The sequence below is a fragment of the Sprattus sprattus genome (genome assembly GCF_963457725.1).
Source record: "Sprattus sprattus genome assembly, chromosome: 21".
NCBI lineage: Eukaryota > Metazoa > Chordata > Actinopteri > Clupeiformes > Clupeidae > Sprattus > Sprattus sprattus.
The window spans coordinates 8,480,621-8,496,082 of NC_137919.1; the positions used below are offsets into that span (position 1 = coordinate 8,480,621).

Genomic DNA, 15,462 nt, shown 5'->3' on the forward strand with positions numbered 1-15,462 from the left:
GTGTATCTGCTGTCTGCAGCAACGCTTGTGAACTCTGCTCATAAACTAGATAAAGAGGAGTGGGAAGGGGTCATTTATTCCACGAACCTTTGCGTCTCAGTGTTGTTCATTTAATGTGCAGGGACTGTATTTTTTTTCTTTGTTTCTTGGCTTGTATATACACAAGGATGTCCCAGGTTTTATCTTTTTTTTTTTTTTTTTTTTAATGCCATCAGTTGAAAATTGACAACTGCTTGAGAATTGGGAATAAATAATTTTGTGAAGAAACCCACACGTCTGTTTGTGTCTGCGTCTGCGTCTGCAAAACAGGTCTTGGTGAATGTTCAAAGACTTCCCAAAAACACAAACAGAGCAGTGTATCTCTCCATGTCGGGAACATACAAGTCTCCAGAGCTTTGGAGGGGTAAGGCTTTTCTACACAGCATCTTTGTGGTGTGATGCAACTTCCACTCTATTCAAATGGATACAATGGTACTCAATTGGGCTTCAAAACATTTGAATACTTTCTTTGAGGTAGTACGTAATTATGATCACTTATGGTCAGATAAGTGGTACCTCTGTATCATTTGGGTATGATTTACCATCTGCCTTAATCAGCAACTCAAAAGCACAGAGGTTTGAATACTGCATGTACTGTAGTATATTTCAGTTTTTAATTTATTTATGAACTTACGTTTTTATTACTAACGTTATCAGACAAATAACTATGCCTTCAGAAATATACTAGAGCATAGGTGTAAATAAAATTACTGATTGTAAAATGTGTGAGGATCTTTTGTAATTGTAAAATGTTTTGATGATTTTCAATTTATTTTACACTTGGTAATCAGATGTAGGCTGGTTACATGGCTTCGTTGCCTAGCACCTGAAGACAAGATGTATTTTTGTCTCCCATTACTGTTCTCAATAAAACCAAGCTTAGTATCATTTGACGATTAAGACTGATTCAAATATGTATCCATGCTCGCAGAAATTATTGCCAATAAAAATGTATGCCAAAACTACCATAGCCAAACTTCACAATTTACAGTCCCTTGAAGCCATGACCCATATTGTTTTAGACAAAATAACTTGAATTGAATTGGTTGCAACCTCACTGCTAGATACCTCTAACTCATACACACTGTACCTTTACGTTGCTGTGCGTTGAGTTCTCAGGGCCACCATAATAAAAAAGATGTATTAATGCAAATGCAATGTAAAATCTTTGGCAGAACTTTTAACTTATTTCCCCCCCCTGTTGACCATAGACATTGCTTAGCGCTTTATTTGTCTATGGTTGAAACTGTACGTAACTTCCGTTAAGAAACAACCCGGAAACTCGTGCCATGTTGTGATCCTTTTTTTACTGTCTATGGTTGTGATTTTACGAGAACCCCTTTGATCGGAGAAAGGTTGAGACAAAATTCAAGTCTATCAGGGCGAGTATGGAGGTAAGAAGAAAAACGTGGACAGTTACTGAGTAAAGATATTTCGTCAGTATTGTATTCAAAACACCAAACGTTTTGGTCGGTGCCTTACAGTTCAGAGATGTACATTAATCTCGCTGTGAAGTTTACACTCAAACAAACCTGACCACACTGAGAGCTAGCTAACGTTAGCGTTTGTTAGCCGTCCTAATGCCCCAACTTCCATTATTGTAGATAGTTTGCGAGTTTTCCATATCCGTCCTATTCATAACACTACATCACATACACAGTCCACATTCAACCTGCGTTTGGGGGGTTGTACTGGCTGTTGCTGGCTGTACCTTGCGGTAACTTCATAGATGCTTATTTAGCTAGCATAGGAGCAGTGCATCAGCCCTGTAGTGAAGAGTGTAAATTAGCTAGCTTGCAAATTAGCTTGAAAGCCCAGCTGACCATACTCAGCTTAAGCGTTATCCCTTCAAATCACGTCACCCCCGCAGAAACCTATAATTGTCTACATTCCTTTCTCCATGGTATTGTTACTGTCATTGAAATGACCAATTTCCTTCTTAGGTTGCATGAGCCGATTTCACCATGAGGTGTAGATTGTTCAGCAGATGACACCATCACATAACTTAAACCAGAATAGAAAGAAAAGGCTTTATTGTCATTGTGCCTTTGACATTAGCTAGAGGAGTTATGTTACTGTTTTCTCCCTGTGTCCAAATTACTGCTCAAGTTGGCAACATGAACTGGTCGTGTGATTAAGACCTGTGACAGGTTTGGCATAGGCTTATTTGTCTTCCTTAACGCCATCAAGGCCAGAAGGTTGTCTGAATCAGTGTAAGACATTGTGAAAGTTGTACATGGGTAGCTACTGCTAGTGTGTTCCCTGCTTTTTACTACCCGTGTTCCCCTCAGTCAACCAAATACACACGTTTCGTATTTCAGGGGGATGTGTATCAGTGCTCCTTGCCAGGCCTTGAGTGGACTGAACCATGACACTGAATTGACAGGGGGATCGGAAAGTCCATTTTGTAGTGTATTTTTCAACTTGCGTGTGACACCTTTGTGTGTTGTCTATAAATATGGGTTTCGTCAATCTTGCATTTATGTCAGTGACTATATACCGGGTTACCAGGGCAAAAATCATTGCCAGGTGTACCCTCTGAAGACGTTCCCAAACCCACATCCATAGCACGCACTCGATTGAGGCGCCTGAGTCATACACTGGACTACAGCTGGTAAACCTTTGGGATTCGACTGGACCGATAGCCAAGCAGTTTTTTTTTATTCGTAGGACAGTAAAGTTGGGAAATAGTTTTGCAATTCTGTACACCAGCAGACAAAAGAAAAACAAGTACTTAATTGTCGGTCTTGGATGAACGCTAAGTTCTGCGAGGTGGCTTTGGTGTAGCCCCATTTTCCATGTGGATGTCATTCAAATTGGAGTAGGTTGCAGTGGTAACGTTATTTGATTCAGCATTACCGTTACCCCTGTTTTTTTTTTTTTGGTACGGTGTGATAGTCAGGACCTCAGCCTCGAATTCCTATTACATTATTCGAACAAGGCAGCTAGCAGGCTCGCCAGGGCAGGCAGATCGAGCTAACCCTACTGCAGTGTGCGTCAGGCATGTAGTGAGGTAAAACTTAATGGGTGGGACAGGTTATTTTTGGTTCAACTGACGCCTTGGTCGTGCGTGATGCTAAGCAAAACCATGTGTGTCATTTGATCTGATGATTTCGTGTCTCAAAGTGTACAACCAAGTCAACCACTGCCGATAGAAAAAACTCAACGTTACGACGTGTCCCACTCTGGACAATGACAGGCACCTACTCGGTGCACAAATTATCTGGATCATTCATTCAAGCGCGATCTCTAATGGACAGATTCACTCTCTTTCTGAATCTATAACCTCACAACGGTTATCAAAATTCCTCTCAGGTCCACACAAGCTCTTTTTTTCAAGCTCCTGTAACGACATGGACCTGAATTTTTACGCGGACCTTTCGGACGACACCGGACAACCCGGCGACCCCGAGTTCCTTGACTCGCAGCCTTTTAACGGATTTGACGCCGTCAGTAAGGTGACGCTACGGAGCTTCCGTGCAAGGGCATGCCAATGCTTTTGAGTGTCACTCAGTATTTTGCATTTGTGCTTTTTCACGTAGAATACATTTTTTTAACCATGTCTTTATATAAAAATGTTTGGAGACACTTGACTAAGGAGTGTTTATATGATGCAGCAGCTTGTTGTCTTGGCCTCTCCTTATTGTGCATGCCATGCCAAAAAAAGAAGAAAAAAACGCTCTCTAACCCAGGGTTGACCTGATTATACTAAAACTTGTCGATGACACTGTCCGTCGTCACCACTGATGTTTGTTTTGTTTAATTGCAGTTCCCAGGGGGGGGTGACAACTACCTGGCCATCTCTGGAGAGGGTCACCATCCCTTCCTCTCCTCCTCCGAGGTAAGTCTGTGGGCATCGCTGTTTGCAGTGAGAGTACACTTTCATGAGTCTTAAACTGTCTGAGCAAGCCTGTTGGATTACCTCATGCAGATAGTCAAATCACACATGCCGGATAGAATGTGATATATCATATTGAGCTTTTATTGTTGAAATACTAGGACGTTTTAATGGCTTATCATATTAATATAAATGTAAGAGTGTGCTAAAGTTGTACAAAAGCCAACATTAAGATAATGTATTTGTATAGCTGCAGGCTTGATAAAATACATTGCTCTTCTGTGAAGTCGTGCAGTAATATGTTGTTTTATGTATGTTGAAAGCACTAAGGCCTACTATGACTAGTCCTCAGGACCTGAGGATGCAGCATCCTTAATATATTAATAAGCTTTGTGTGTCAAAATAATGTTCAGTGCTTACACAAGAGATAACATGATGTGCAACAAATGTCTAATGCCAATCAGTAACATCCATTTCATCTCTTCTCTCCCTCCCCTCCCTCTCTCCATTTCACTTCCTCTTTTCTGTTGTTCTATCTCTCTCTCCCTTTATCTCTTCCCTCTCCCTCTCTTTTTCTCTGTCGCTAAAAAGTCCCTCTCTCTCTCTCACCTGCAGACATTCCACACTCCCAGCTTGGGGGATGAGGAGTTTGAAATCCCGCCCATCTCGCTCGACCCCGACTCCGCGCTGGGCGTGTCCGACTTTGGCGAGCTGTCGGATGGCGGCTCCGCGGGGGGTGTCCCCGGGAACGCGGTGGTCGGGGGCGAAGACCCTTCGTTCGCCTCCACTTTTGTCAATAACCCATCGCAGGGTTTGGACCACCTCAGCCTTGGGGTGATAGGGCAGCAAGGGGGTGGCACGCTGTTGGGGTCCACTCTAGGCATGGTGAGCAGTGGGATGGATACAGGAAGGGGTGGGGAAGGTGGTGGTTTAGGGGTGGGGAAGGTGGTGATGTTGTGGTGGGGAAGGTGGTGGTTTAGGGGTGGGGAAGGTGGTGATGTTGTGGTGGGGAAGGTGGTGGTTTAGGGGTGGGGAAGGTGGTGGTTTAGGGGTGGGGAAGGTGGTGATGTTGTGGTGGGGAAGGTGGTGGTTTAGGGGTGGGGAAGGTGGTGGTTTAGGGGTGGGGAAGGTGGTGGTTTAGGGGTGGGGAAGGTGGTGGTGTTGTGGTGGGGAAGGTGGTGGATGAGGGGTGGGGAAGGTGGTGCTGTAGTGTTAGACATTTACATTCCGTACATTTAGTCATTTACCAGACGCTTTTGTCCAAAGTGGCGTACAAGGGAGAGAACAGTCAAGCTACGAGCAATAGAGACCTAGTTAAACAATAAATACTATTTTACATAAGAAATAGAACAAAAAGTGCAGGACTGTAACTGCTGTAAGTGCAAGTTATGTACTAGTAGAAGTGTAAGGTAGGAAGGGAGATGCTCTCTAGCCAATGATTCAGACGCTGGTGGAAGAGTAGACCGCTAGGGAGAGCTGTCCACTTAGAGACCTTGCTCTGATAAAGTCAAGGTTAGAGAGCAATACATTTTGAAAGACTGTCAATTCAGATATGGAAAATCCAGAGTCCATTTTCTGTTAATGCAATTTATTGACTTGAGAAACTTCCTTGAACTACTGACATTGCAGGCCAGTGCCATCTCTGTTGAGGTATTCTGTTGAAGATTAGCCTCCTTCACCACTTATTATTTGTCATTTATCCTTTTTTATGGTGGGGTCATTTGCAAAAGGGTGCTGTTGAAGATTAGATTGTATCTGGTAGGATTAGAAGACACTGACCGACCCTGTTGTGTTGAAAATACAATCTGGAGCCTCTAAAGTCATGAACCTTCTGGGGCACTCCAACCATCTTTTGACTAAAAGTATCAGAGGTTGTGCTATGCAGTGTGAGCTTCAAGTTTTGCCTTTGACTCTTAACTCTTACGTTTTGTTAACATGATGCTTATACTCTGTCTCCTCCCCCTGCAGGACCTTGGTCACTCCATTGGTTCCCAGTTCAGTAGCTCCTCCCCCGTGACCATAGACGTCATGAACGACATGAACCACGGGCTCCTCGGCCACAACCAGCTGACTACAATTGACCAGTCAGAGCTCAGCGCCCAGCTAGGGCTCAGCCTTGGGGGCGGGACCATCCTGCCCCGCTCGCAGTCACCTGACCAGCCGATGTCAGCCAGTGCCTCGCCAACAGAGTCGCTCCAAGATGATGACATGGATGACTTCCGCCGGGTGAGTGTGAGTGTGCGTGCGTGTGTTAAAAGTGTGTGTGTGTGTGTGTGTGTGTGTGTGTGTGTGTGTGTAAAAGTGTGTCTAGCTCCCCCTTCATTTGTGTCTGAAATGACTCCGCAGCTCTTTCTCTATCTTTCTCTCTCTCTTCCTCCGCAGCCAATGCCTCTAATGCTTTCAATTTTCCCTCTTCATCATCTGAATTATATCCCTCTCCCTGCCTTCATCTCGTCGTCTTTTGTTCAGCTCCCTCACCACCCAGCTTTTCATTACTGGTGTCACTTTTCTATCCCCATCCCTCCTTGTCTCCTCTCCACCCATTCCTCTTTCAATACTGGTGTCCCTTTCTATCCCCATCCCTCCTTTTCTCCTCTCCATTCCTCTCTTCCGCCTCATCTGACTTCTCTTCCTTTTTTCTTTTCCCCTGTAGAGCGTCTTGGTGGACTCTCCGGTGTCCCTCTCGGTCTCCCATGGGGTCATATCCCTGAGCCCCTCCCTCTCCGACTCCCCCATGGCCTCCAGTGGGCTTCCGCCCCTGGTGCGCCGAGGTGGCATGGGTGCCGGGGCAGGAGCCGGGGTCAAGAAGCCCAGGAAGAAGAAGGACCCCAACGAGCCTCAGAAACCCGTGTCGGCCTACGCGCTCTTCTTCCGAGACACGCAGGCGGCCATCAAGGGTCAGAACCCCAACGCCACCTTCGGGGAGGTGTCCAAGATTGTTGCTTCCATGTGGGACAGTCTGGGAGAGGAACAGAAGCAGGTGGGTGAACACACACACACACACACACACACACACACACAAACAAACACACACACATATATATATATTAAGAGAGAAGGAGAAACACACGTGCTCATGAGTTTGAACTTGACAAGGAGGACCTTTTCTTGCCAATGTTTTAGAAATTATGCAATTTGCAAATGCTGGCGTGAAAAGCATACTATGTTAAATACAAAGGAGAACTGAGGTGGTTGTTGTTCGTCCTTGAGGATTCAGTGGGCCGGCCCAGCGATACTCCCTGTTCGTCTTCTTATCTCTGTAACTCTGTTAAATAGACACTGCCTGTGAGAGAATGCTTCAGAGTCTCACAGACTGCTTGCTGTTCACTCTGTGTGCCTCTGATCCTTCTGTAGAAGACTAATAAACGTATAATTAGTATCTAATCATAAGACTAATCTTGCATTAGACTGATTTCTATCAGATTTCCAGCACACCTAGTATTGAATCTAAACCCAACTGTAGGTGATTTCAATCAGCAGTCACTTTTGAAAAACATCCTGAAAATGTGTAGTGCTATTGAACTGAGCCTTTAGCCTACCAACAGGTCTACCTCCTGTATTCTGTCTCTTAAAAATCCGTTTTTTGTGTGTGTGTTTTTCCACAGGTGTACAAGAGGAAAGCAGAAACTGCTAAAAAGGAGTACCTCAAAGCACTGGCAGCTTACCGAGCCAATCAGATTTCACAGGTGAGATGATCGACCAATCCAATGGTATCGCTCTGATAAGCAGTCAGTGGTTGAAGTGCTGTGGTTAATTAAGTCTTAATCTGTAAGTTTAAGAGTAGCAGTTATATACAGTTATACAGTTATAGAATACAGTTATAAGTCTAAGTCACGTTTTGCACATTAGAATTCATCTAGCACATTTAAAACAAAAGGAGTTAAAAGAAAGTTACGATGTCAATTTGAAGTAAATGGTCAGGATAGAACCAAGGCGAAATGCTATGAAAATATTCTGGAATGTTCTAATTAACAGTTCCACATGAGTTGTTTAGAGCTAAGAGGTGAACAGGGTCATATCTGACAGTGTATGCACTCAAGCATTGCAACTGCATGATAAATCACTGTGTGTAATGAGATTTAATATACCAAGATTTATCTCAAAATAGTGTGTTTGTTATGACTAAGCATCGCTTGTTGGTGTTTTATGATATACCATGTTATACCTTGTATGGTATTCATTTCATAACATAGCAATTGTAGAGGAAACGATGAAATTCATCTAATTTTAAAAATCAAAAAGGCAGGGCCCTCCTTTTTTTCACTGTATGGGACTCTAACTATGTGTTTTTACCTGTGACCCTCAGCCTTCTATTGAGGTGATGGAAATCACGCCCTCGCCGCCTGCAGTCTCGGAGCCCTCCCCTCCCCCAGCAGCGCTCCGCTCCACTCGCGTCCCCCACCACGCGCCCGAAAACAACACCATCACCAACATCTGCACGTCCAACATCATCATGGACCTGGGGCAGGTCACCACCCGCTCCCGTACGGGCGCGCACAAACCTGCCCCGGCCCCCACCGCAGTGGCCGCCACCCCGCCTCCCACTGTCCCCAAGATCATCATCTCCAAGCAGCTGCTGTTGGGGGCTGGGTCATTGGGGGCGACAGCAGTGGGAACGGGCGCCCGGCAACCACCTCCGCTCCAGCAGATGCAGCAGAAACCCACCCCCCCGCCTCCGCGCCTGCAGCAGGCCCCGCCCCCTTTGCAGGCCAAGCCCCGCGCCACAGCGGCGGGCGCCTCTTTGTCGCCGGCATCCACGGTTGCCACGGCGCCCCCGCCTCCTCTCCAGATCAAGATCGTGCCAGCCTCTCTGCAGACGGACACGCCCATCATTGTGGCTGCTGGGGAGGGCACGGTTTCGGCCTCCGTTTCCTCGCCGCCCCCAGGCCCAGGTTCGCCCGCCCCTGCCATGGCTGTGGAGATGTCGCAGCCCACCACCATAGTAACGGCGGGTTCACCCTCAGCAGCTGAAGAGGTTGGAGAGGCAGAGGAAGGGGTAAGGAGATTGAGGGTATACGGTACAGATAGGGGCAGAACAAAGACTGTGAATGAGGTGGTATACTATAATTTCACGCCTTTAAAAAAAATCTTGCAGTTAATACTCAAATGCGGCCTATGCATGGAAATGCATTTTCCCCGCCTAGAAGTTAGTTACGTGCACAGTAACTCTGACAGGTAGAGCATGAATAGGTCTCTCTCTCTCCTCTCTCACATCTCTCTCTCCTCTCTCACCTGTATCAGTATAATATGTTAATATGAAGCTGCGCAGGAACACAGAGGGTTTCTACCTATCGGAGCATTTTCACTGTTTTAGCAATCTTTGGGAACAATCTTGACAGTTGGCAGCTGCTACTGCTGTTAAAATGAGCTTGTGTTATTATGGGGATTTTTACACCTGACCTTAAAATGGTGATCGGATTTGCAGTTGAATAGTGCTTGACCTCATGAAAGTACAGGTGTAAATATGCTCAAGACGCTTTGAGGCCAAACCACCTCCGGGGGGGGGGGGGTCAGGGAAGCATTGGGACCACACTAAACCAAACTGTAATTGCAATAGTGTTGTCAATACACATCAGAATCAAAATCAGGTTTTATTGGCCAATTACACGTAAGTTTGCACAAACAAGGAATTTGACTTAAAGTGGCTCTCAGTGTACTTACACAGAATATAGACCACAACACAATACAGCACAAACAGTTCAACGGTCTAAGAAGTCTAAGAACGTCATACAACAGTCATACAACAGTAAGGTTTTGAAAAACATAACACAGCTTCGCTGATGGCTACCATCGTCTTCTATCTTTTTTTTTTTTTATTGTTTTTTTGGACCCACGTCAATTCATGGTTTTGTTTGATAAAATAACACAAAATACTGTAATGCGGTGTAGCAGGTAATAGGTTGAGTATGAAGTATGAGCGGCATGACTTTTCTCAACTGTTTCTGGCTAATTTGACCATGAGGAACAAATCTAAGGTGCTGTCATTTACTGTAACCCGGGCGAACATCGACATTTTGCCACGCCCTTTTAGCACGCGTTCAGCGCATCTGTATCTCCACTTCTGAAGGTCGTAGACACGTGAATTTGATCTCAAAATTATCGGAATTCGCCTTTTAAAATATCCACTATGAATGTTTCTAAGCTCTAAAACCTTTACCTTTCGAGATATTCAAGATGTTTTGGGAGGGATATTCGCGTGGCTAAAAATCTTGAATGTCTTGAATATCTCAAAGTTCAAATTCAAGTGTTTACAACCTACAGAAGCTGAAATACAGATCTCAATGTTCGCTTGTGTTCATGCCACTCATAATGCATTCTCAACCTATGGGCTGCTACTGGAGTATTATCTGCAGCACGGTTATAGTCAGGGAATTACGGTATGAATGGGATTTGGTATATGAACAGAGGAGCTGAATGACAAATGAATTTGAGTAAAAGGGTTAAAATGGACAGAACAGGTGTAGAAAGAAAAAAAGATTTCATACATTTCAATCATCATTTACTGCATTCATTGTATGGAGGGTATGAGTTGTATGAATCACTCACATCCTTCCTGTCTTCATCAGATGGAGGTGGAGTTGAGTGTGTCACCTGGTCTAGATGTGGCAGCCCCAGGTACCCCCAGCGTGTGTGTGAGGGCGGGCTGCACCAACCTTCCAGTGGACAGCAAGGACTGGGACCGCGAGTATTGCAGCAACGAGTGTGTGGCCACCCACTGCAGGTATGTGGACCACAGAAGCCTTGAGCCCGGGGTACCAATCCTACACTCTTACTGAATGCCAAAGAACCAGCCTCGTTTGGTGTGGCAGTCACATACCTATCCGTAGTGACGGCACTTTCCGTCACACTGGCCTCCCTTATGGGAAGCACACCTATGCACTTCACTTGCCACGCACCCAGGCGGTCACTCACACAGCCATAGTCTTCCCATCCCAGGGTGCCCTGACATTAGTGCTTCACGCATCTCTGGGGTCCCTCACCTGGTCAACTTAACCTGGAGGTCCCTCAACCTGTTACACATACTCAGCACACACAGCGCACACACACACTCAGCACACACACACACACACACACTCAGCACACATATACTCAGCGTACACATACTCAGCACACACAGCACACACACACTCAGCACACACACACTCAGCACCCAGACACTCAGCACACTCAGCACACACACACTCAGCACACACACTCAGCACACACACACACTCAGCACACACACACTCAACACACACACTCAGCACACACACACAGCACATTCAGGACACCCACACTCAGCACACACACACTCAACACACACACTCAGCACACACACACAGCACACTCAGCACACACACACTCAGCACACACACACTCAGTTCACACACACTCAACCCACACACACAGCACACTCCGCACACACATACTCAGCACACACACACTCAACACACACACTCAGCACACACACACTCAGCACACACACACTCAGCACACACACACAGCACACTCCGCACACACATACTCAGAGTACACATACTCAGCACACACAGCACACACACACTCAGCACACACACACTCAGCACACACACACTCAGCACACACACACACTCAACACACACTCAGCACACACACACTCGGCACACACACACTCCGCACACACAGCAGCACACACATACTCCACACACAGCACACTCAGCACACACAGCACACACACACTCAGCACACACATACTCAGCACACATATACTCAGCACACACACACTCAGCACACGTACACACTCAACACACACACTCAGCACACACAGCACACACATACTCAGCACACACACACACTCAGCACACACACACTCAGCACACACACACTCAACACACACACTCAGCACACACAGCACACACATACTCAGCACACACACACACTCAACACACACTCAGCACACACACACTCCGCACACACAGCAGCACACACATACTCCACACACAGCACACTCAGCACACACAGCACACACACACTCAGCACACACACACTCAGCACACACATACTCAGCACACACATACTCAGCACACACATACTAAGCACACACATACTCCACACACGCAGCACACACATACTCAGCACATACATACTCCACACACACATACTCAGCAAACACATACTCAGCACATACATACTCCACAGCAGGCCATCCCACATATGAAGTGAAGGAAGAGAAGACACCCCAACCAGTCTTGAACCCAGGTCTACGGACAAACACTCACACACACACACACACACACACACACACAGTAGAATACACACGCACAAGATTATTTCTCAATCAGGTAAATAAATTGAGAGTTTATCAGAACTTCTACCGGGCCAAGTTCAGGAGAAGGCCTAGAACTACATGTTGGCATATGACAGACTGAAACCCCCTGCCTTCCCGATGAACCAACAGGGTGGACTTCCTTGAGTGAATAACACTGATTTCCCTCTGCTGATTGGTGACTCATGTTTTGTTTTTGTTTTCTTTCAGGGACGTGTTCATGGCCTGGTGTGCCATTCGGGGACAGAACTCCACCACTGTGACATAGATGCCATAGATAGTTTGTGTGTGCGTGTGTGCATGCGTGCGTGTTTGGGTGGGTGCTGGTTTGAATGGGAAGTAATCAGGCTCATAAACCCCACTGGTCCTCTGCATTTCCTTTTGGGAAGACATTGCGAGACTTGTGCCACGCTATGGACGAAGGAGTGGTCAGGTGTTTTAAAGACTTGTGCCACGTTATGGACGAAGGTGTGGTCAGGTGTTTTAATGATTTGTGCCACGTTATGAACGAAGGAGTGGTCAGGTGTTTTAAAGACTTGTGCCACGTTATGGATGAAGGTGTGGTCAGGTGTTTGGAAGATCATCAATATTTTCTTGTTTGGATTTTATTATTCTTAGTTTTTTGTTAAATGTAATTTCAAGATGGGTACTGGTGTCATCATGAATTTCAACACACGCACACTCAATCTCACACCCTCACATAATCATCAATTGACAAACTTGTTTGTATTACTTGATCCATCACAAAGAAAAGAACAATTTGTGGATGACTAGGTTTTAGTGATTGCATGAAAGAGTGAGTGAGTGATAGTGATTGCATGAAAGAGTGAGTGAGTGAATAGATGGGTAGATTATTAGACGGATTGATAGATTAGTGGATGGATGGTGGATACTTGGTCTGGAACTTTTTTTCCTTTTTTTTTGCTTTGGGGATGATGGAAATGATAAACAACAGCGTGTGATGGAATGTCTTCAGCTGGATAAGATGGATCATAAATTCAGGCATTTTTTTTTTTAATTACCATTAAGGATTTGACTGTTAGGAAAAAGACACATCTAAATCCAATTATCCAAGAAGTGTCTCTATTGTTACGTCAAGGCAGCATACCAATATACTTGTGAATGCATCAGCATCTTTAAAGGGAGTCATTGACATGAAAAATTAAGCAATTTTGTACCTTTCTGAAGTGGCTTCCTTGAACCTGGATACATGTATATTTTTAAGTGAGAAAAAGAAACAAACTCTCATAAATATTTTTAGTAATGGTGAAACGGATCCCTTTCTCCCCCCCAAAAAAATACATTTTCATTTGGAATCCTGTCCTTAGTGGAGAAAGATGACTTTGGAATCCCAGAGATACAGGAGAGGACTGCGAGTGATACTTCTTGGAACCAGTACACAACTAAGCTAACTCCTGACTTTTTAATGGACTTAACAGAAGAGCAGGAATCACCTCTCAACATGTTCCCAAGTTAATAAATAAAAAAAAAAATCTATGATGAGTAAAACGAATAGTCTGTCTGTGTTTTCTTTACGTTGATCTATATTAAGTTGCCTATTGCGAAATGATTGTAAGATTTTAAACAGACGTGGAATTAATTTTTCTAATTAAAACAAAAATCAAGGACAGTCACTAGTTTATTGACTACCCTGGACCCGGAGGTTCTAGCCAACTACAGGCCTATCTCAAACCTTGCCTTCCTGTCCAAGGTGTTAGAGAAGGTAGTTGCTTCTCAACTTCAGGACCACCTCAAACACAACAACTTGTTTGAAAAATTTCAATCAGGATTTCGTTCAGCCCACAGCACTGAAACAGCTTTGCTCAGGGTGACAAATGACCTGCTGATGACAGCCGATGCAGGATCACCCTCACTCCTCATCCTCCTGGACCTGACTGCTGCATTTGACACAGTGGACCACACTATCCTGCTAGAGCGCCTCCACACCACCATTGGACTATCAGACTCTGCACTCAAGTGGTTTCAGTCCTACCTTTCTGGCAGAACTGAATATGTCTCACTAGGAAGTTGCAAGTCCAGACAGCTCCCTGTCTCCTGTGGTGTTCCGCAAGGGTCGGTCCTCGGCCCCATCCTCTTCATTATGTACATGCTCCCCCTCGGACGCGTCATCAGCAGACATGGGATGTCTTTCCACTGTTATGCTGATGACACACAGCTTTATATCAAAACTGCCCCAAGCCCCACTGCAGCCATGTCATCTCTCAACGCCTGTCTTGGGGAGATAAAGGCATGGATGAGCAACAACTTTCTCCAGCTTAATAGTAGCAAAACTGAAGCCCTTCTTGTTGGTACCCCACACCAGGTTCAGTCATCCTCCTTGACTCATCTCACCTTCGACAGCCAGGTCATCCCCCTCTCCTCCACAGTCACTAATCTCGGAGTTAGGTTTGACTCTCACCTGAACTTTAATGATCATATAAAACACCTGTGCAAAACCTCTTTTTATCATCTAAGAAACATCTCCAAACTCCGCCCCACTTTAACCCTATCTGATGCAGAGAAGCTTGTCCACGCCTTTATCCCCTCAAGACTGGACTATTGTAATTCACTCTTCTATGGGATCACTGGCAAGAACATCCAGAAGCTGCAATATATCCAAAACAGCGCTGCCAGGATTCTGATGAAGATCCGGAAATATGAGCACTTAACACCAATATTACACTCACTACACTGGCTCCCTGTCTCTTTCCAGATAGACTACAAAGTCCTTATAATCACCCATACATGCATAAATGGACATGCACCTCCCTACCTGCAAGAATTATTTACTCCCCAAACCTCCACCTGCACCCTCAGGTCTTCAAACAGCTTGCTCCTCCGCGTCCCCAAAAACAAGCGTTGCACCATGGGCGACCGGGCCTTTTGCTCGGCAGCGCCACATTTATGGAACAGCCTCCCTGACCACCTAAGGGCAACGCAGACGCTGGATTCCTTTAAAGCTGGACTTAAGACTTTTTTATTCAGGAAGGCATTTCTGGCCTTGTGTTGAATCTTTTCTGTTATGCTTATGTTAATATTTAAATTTGTTTTTAATTTGATTGTATTATTATAGTTTTTTTCTAATATGTAGGCACTCTGAGATTCCTTTGAATGAAAAGTGCTTTAAAAATAAAATGAATTATTATTATTATTATTATAAGTAGGCTATATTGAAAACTGTCATCATCAGATGATTAGTTTGAATAGGAATTGAGATCTGCATAGTCAGCCACAAGGCATGAAATTTAAAGGTTGTCTGCGGAGTCTCCCTCTTGAAGGTCACGTTCAGAAAATACTCCCT

At 45.1% G+C, this 15,462-nt stretch overlaps 2 protein-coding genes across 8 annotated transcripts in view; both read left to right on the forward strand.

The window, feature by feature from the left end:
• slc12a6 (solute carrier family 12 member 6) overlaps positions 1-116 on the forward strand; it is a 35,910-nt gene extending 35,794 nt beyond the window's left edge. For both annotated transcript variants that reach the window (XM_080859778.1, XM_080859779.1), the window contains one exon: positions 1-116. This exon is cut by the window's left edge and continues 1,432 nt beyond it. The gene's annotated coding sequence lies outside the window, so the exon portion shown is untranslated.
• A 1,256-nt stretch (positions 117-1,372) lies between these two features.
• tox4b (TOX high mobility group box family member 4 b) lies at positions 1,373-13,659 on the forward strand. Of its 6 annotated transcripts, none has more exons than XM_080859785.1 (10): positions 1,388-1,433; positions 3,355-3,497; positions 3,809-3,880; positions 4,469-4,762; positions 5,846-6,103; positions 6,531-6,857; positions 7,483-7,563; positions 8,184-8,873; positions 10,444-10,598; positions 12,372-13,659. In XM_080859785.1, the coding sequence occupies exons 2-10, from the start codon at positions 3,393-3,395 to the stop codon at positions 12,427-12,429; spliced, it is 2,040 nt and encodes a 679-aa protein (XP_080715911.1). In that variant the 5' UTR covers positions 1,388-1,433; positions 3,355-3,392; the 3' UTR covers positions 12,430-13,659. The 6 variants fall into 6 exon arrangements, with proteins under 6 accessions (XP_080715915.1, XP_080715911.1, XP_080715912.1 ...); XM_080859786.1 differs by having other exon boundaries at positions 1,401-1,433; positions 3,380-3,497; XM_080859789.1 differs by lacking the exon at positions 3,355-3,497 and having other exon boundaries at positions 1,373-1,433; positions 4,493-4,762.
• Positions 13,660-15,462: the final 1,803 nt, after the last annotated feature.

Excerpts from the sequence above, each read along its gene's own strand:
- tox4b (XM_080859785.1), top strand. The coding sequence starts at position 3,393 with ATGGACCTGAATTTTTACGCGGACCTTTCGGACGACACCGGACAACCC. Across the intron at positions 3,498-3,808 it reads GATTTGACGCCGTCAGTAAG|TTCCCAGGGGGGGGTGACAA; the intron begins GTGACGCTACGG and ends GTTTAATTGCAG. Across the intron at positions 6,104-6,530 it reads ACATGGATGACTTCCGCCGG|AGCGTCTTGGTGGACTCTCC; the intron begins GTGAGTGTGAGT and ends TTTCCCCTGTAG.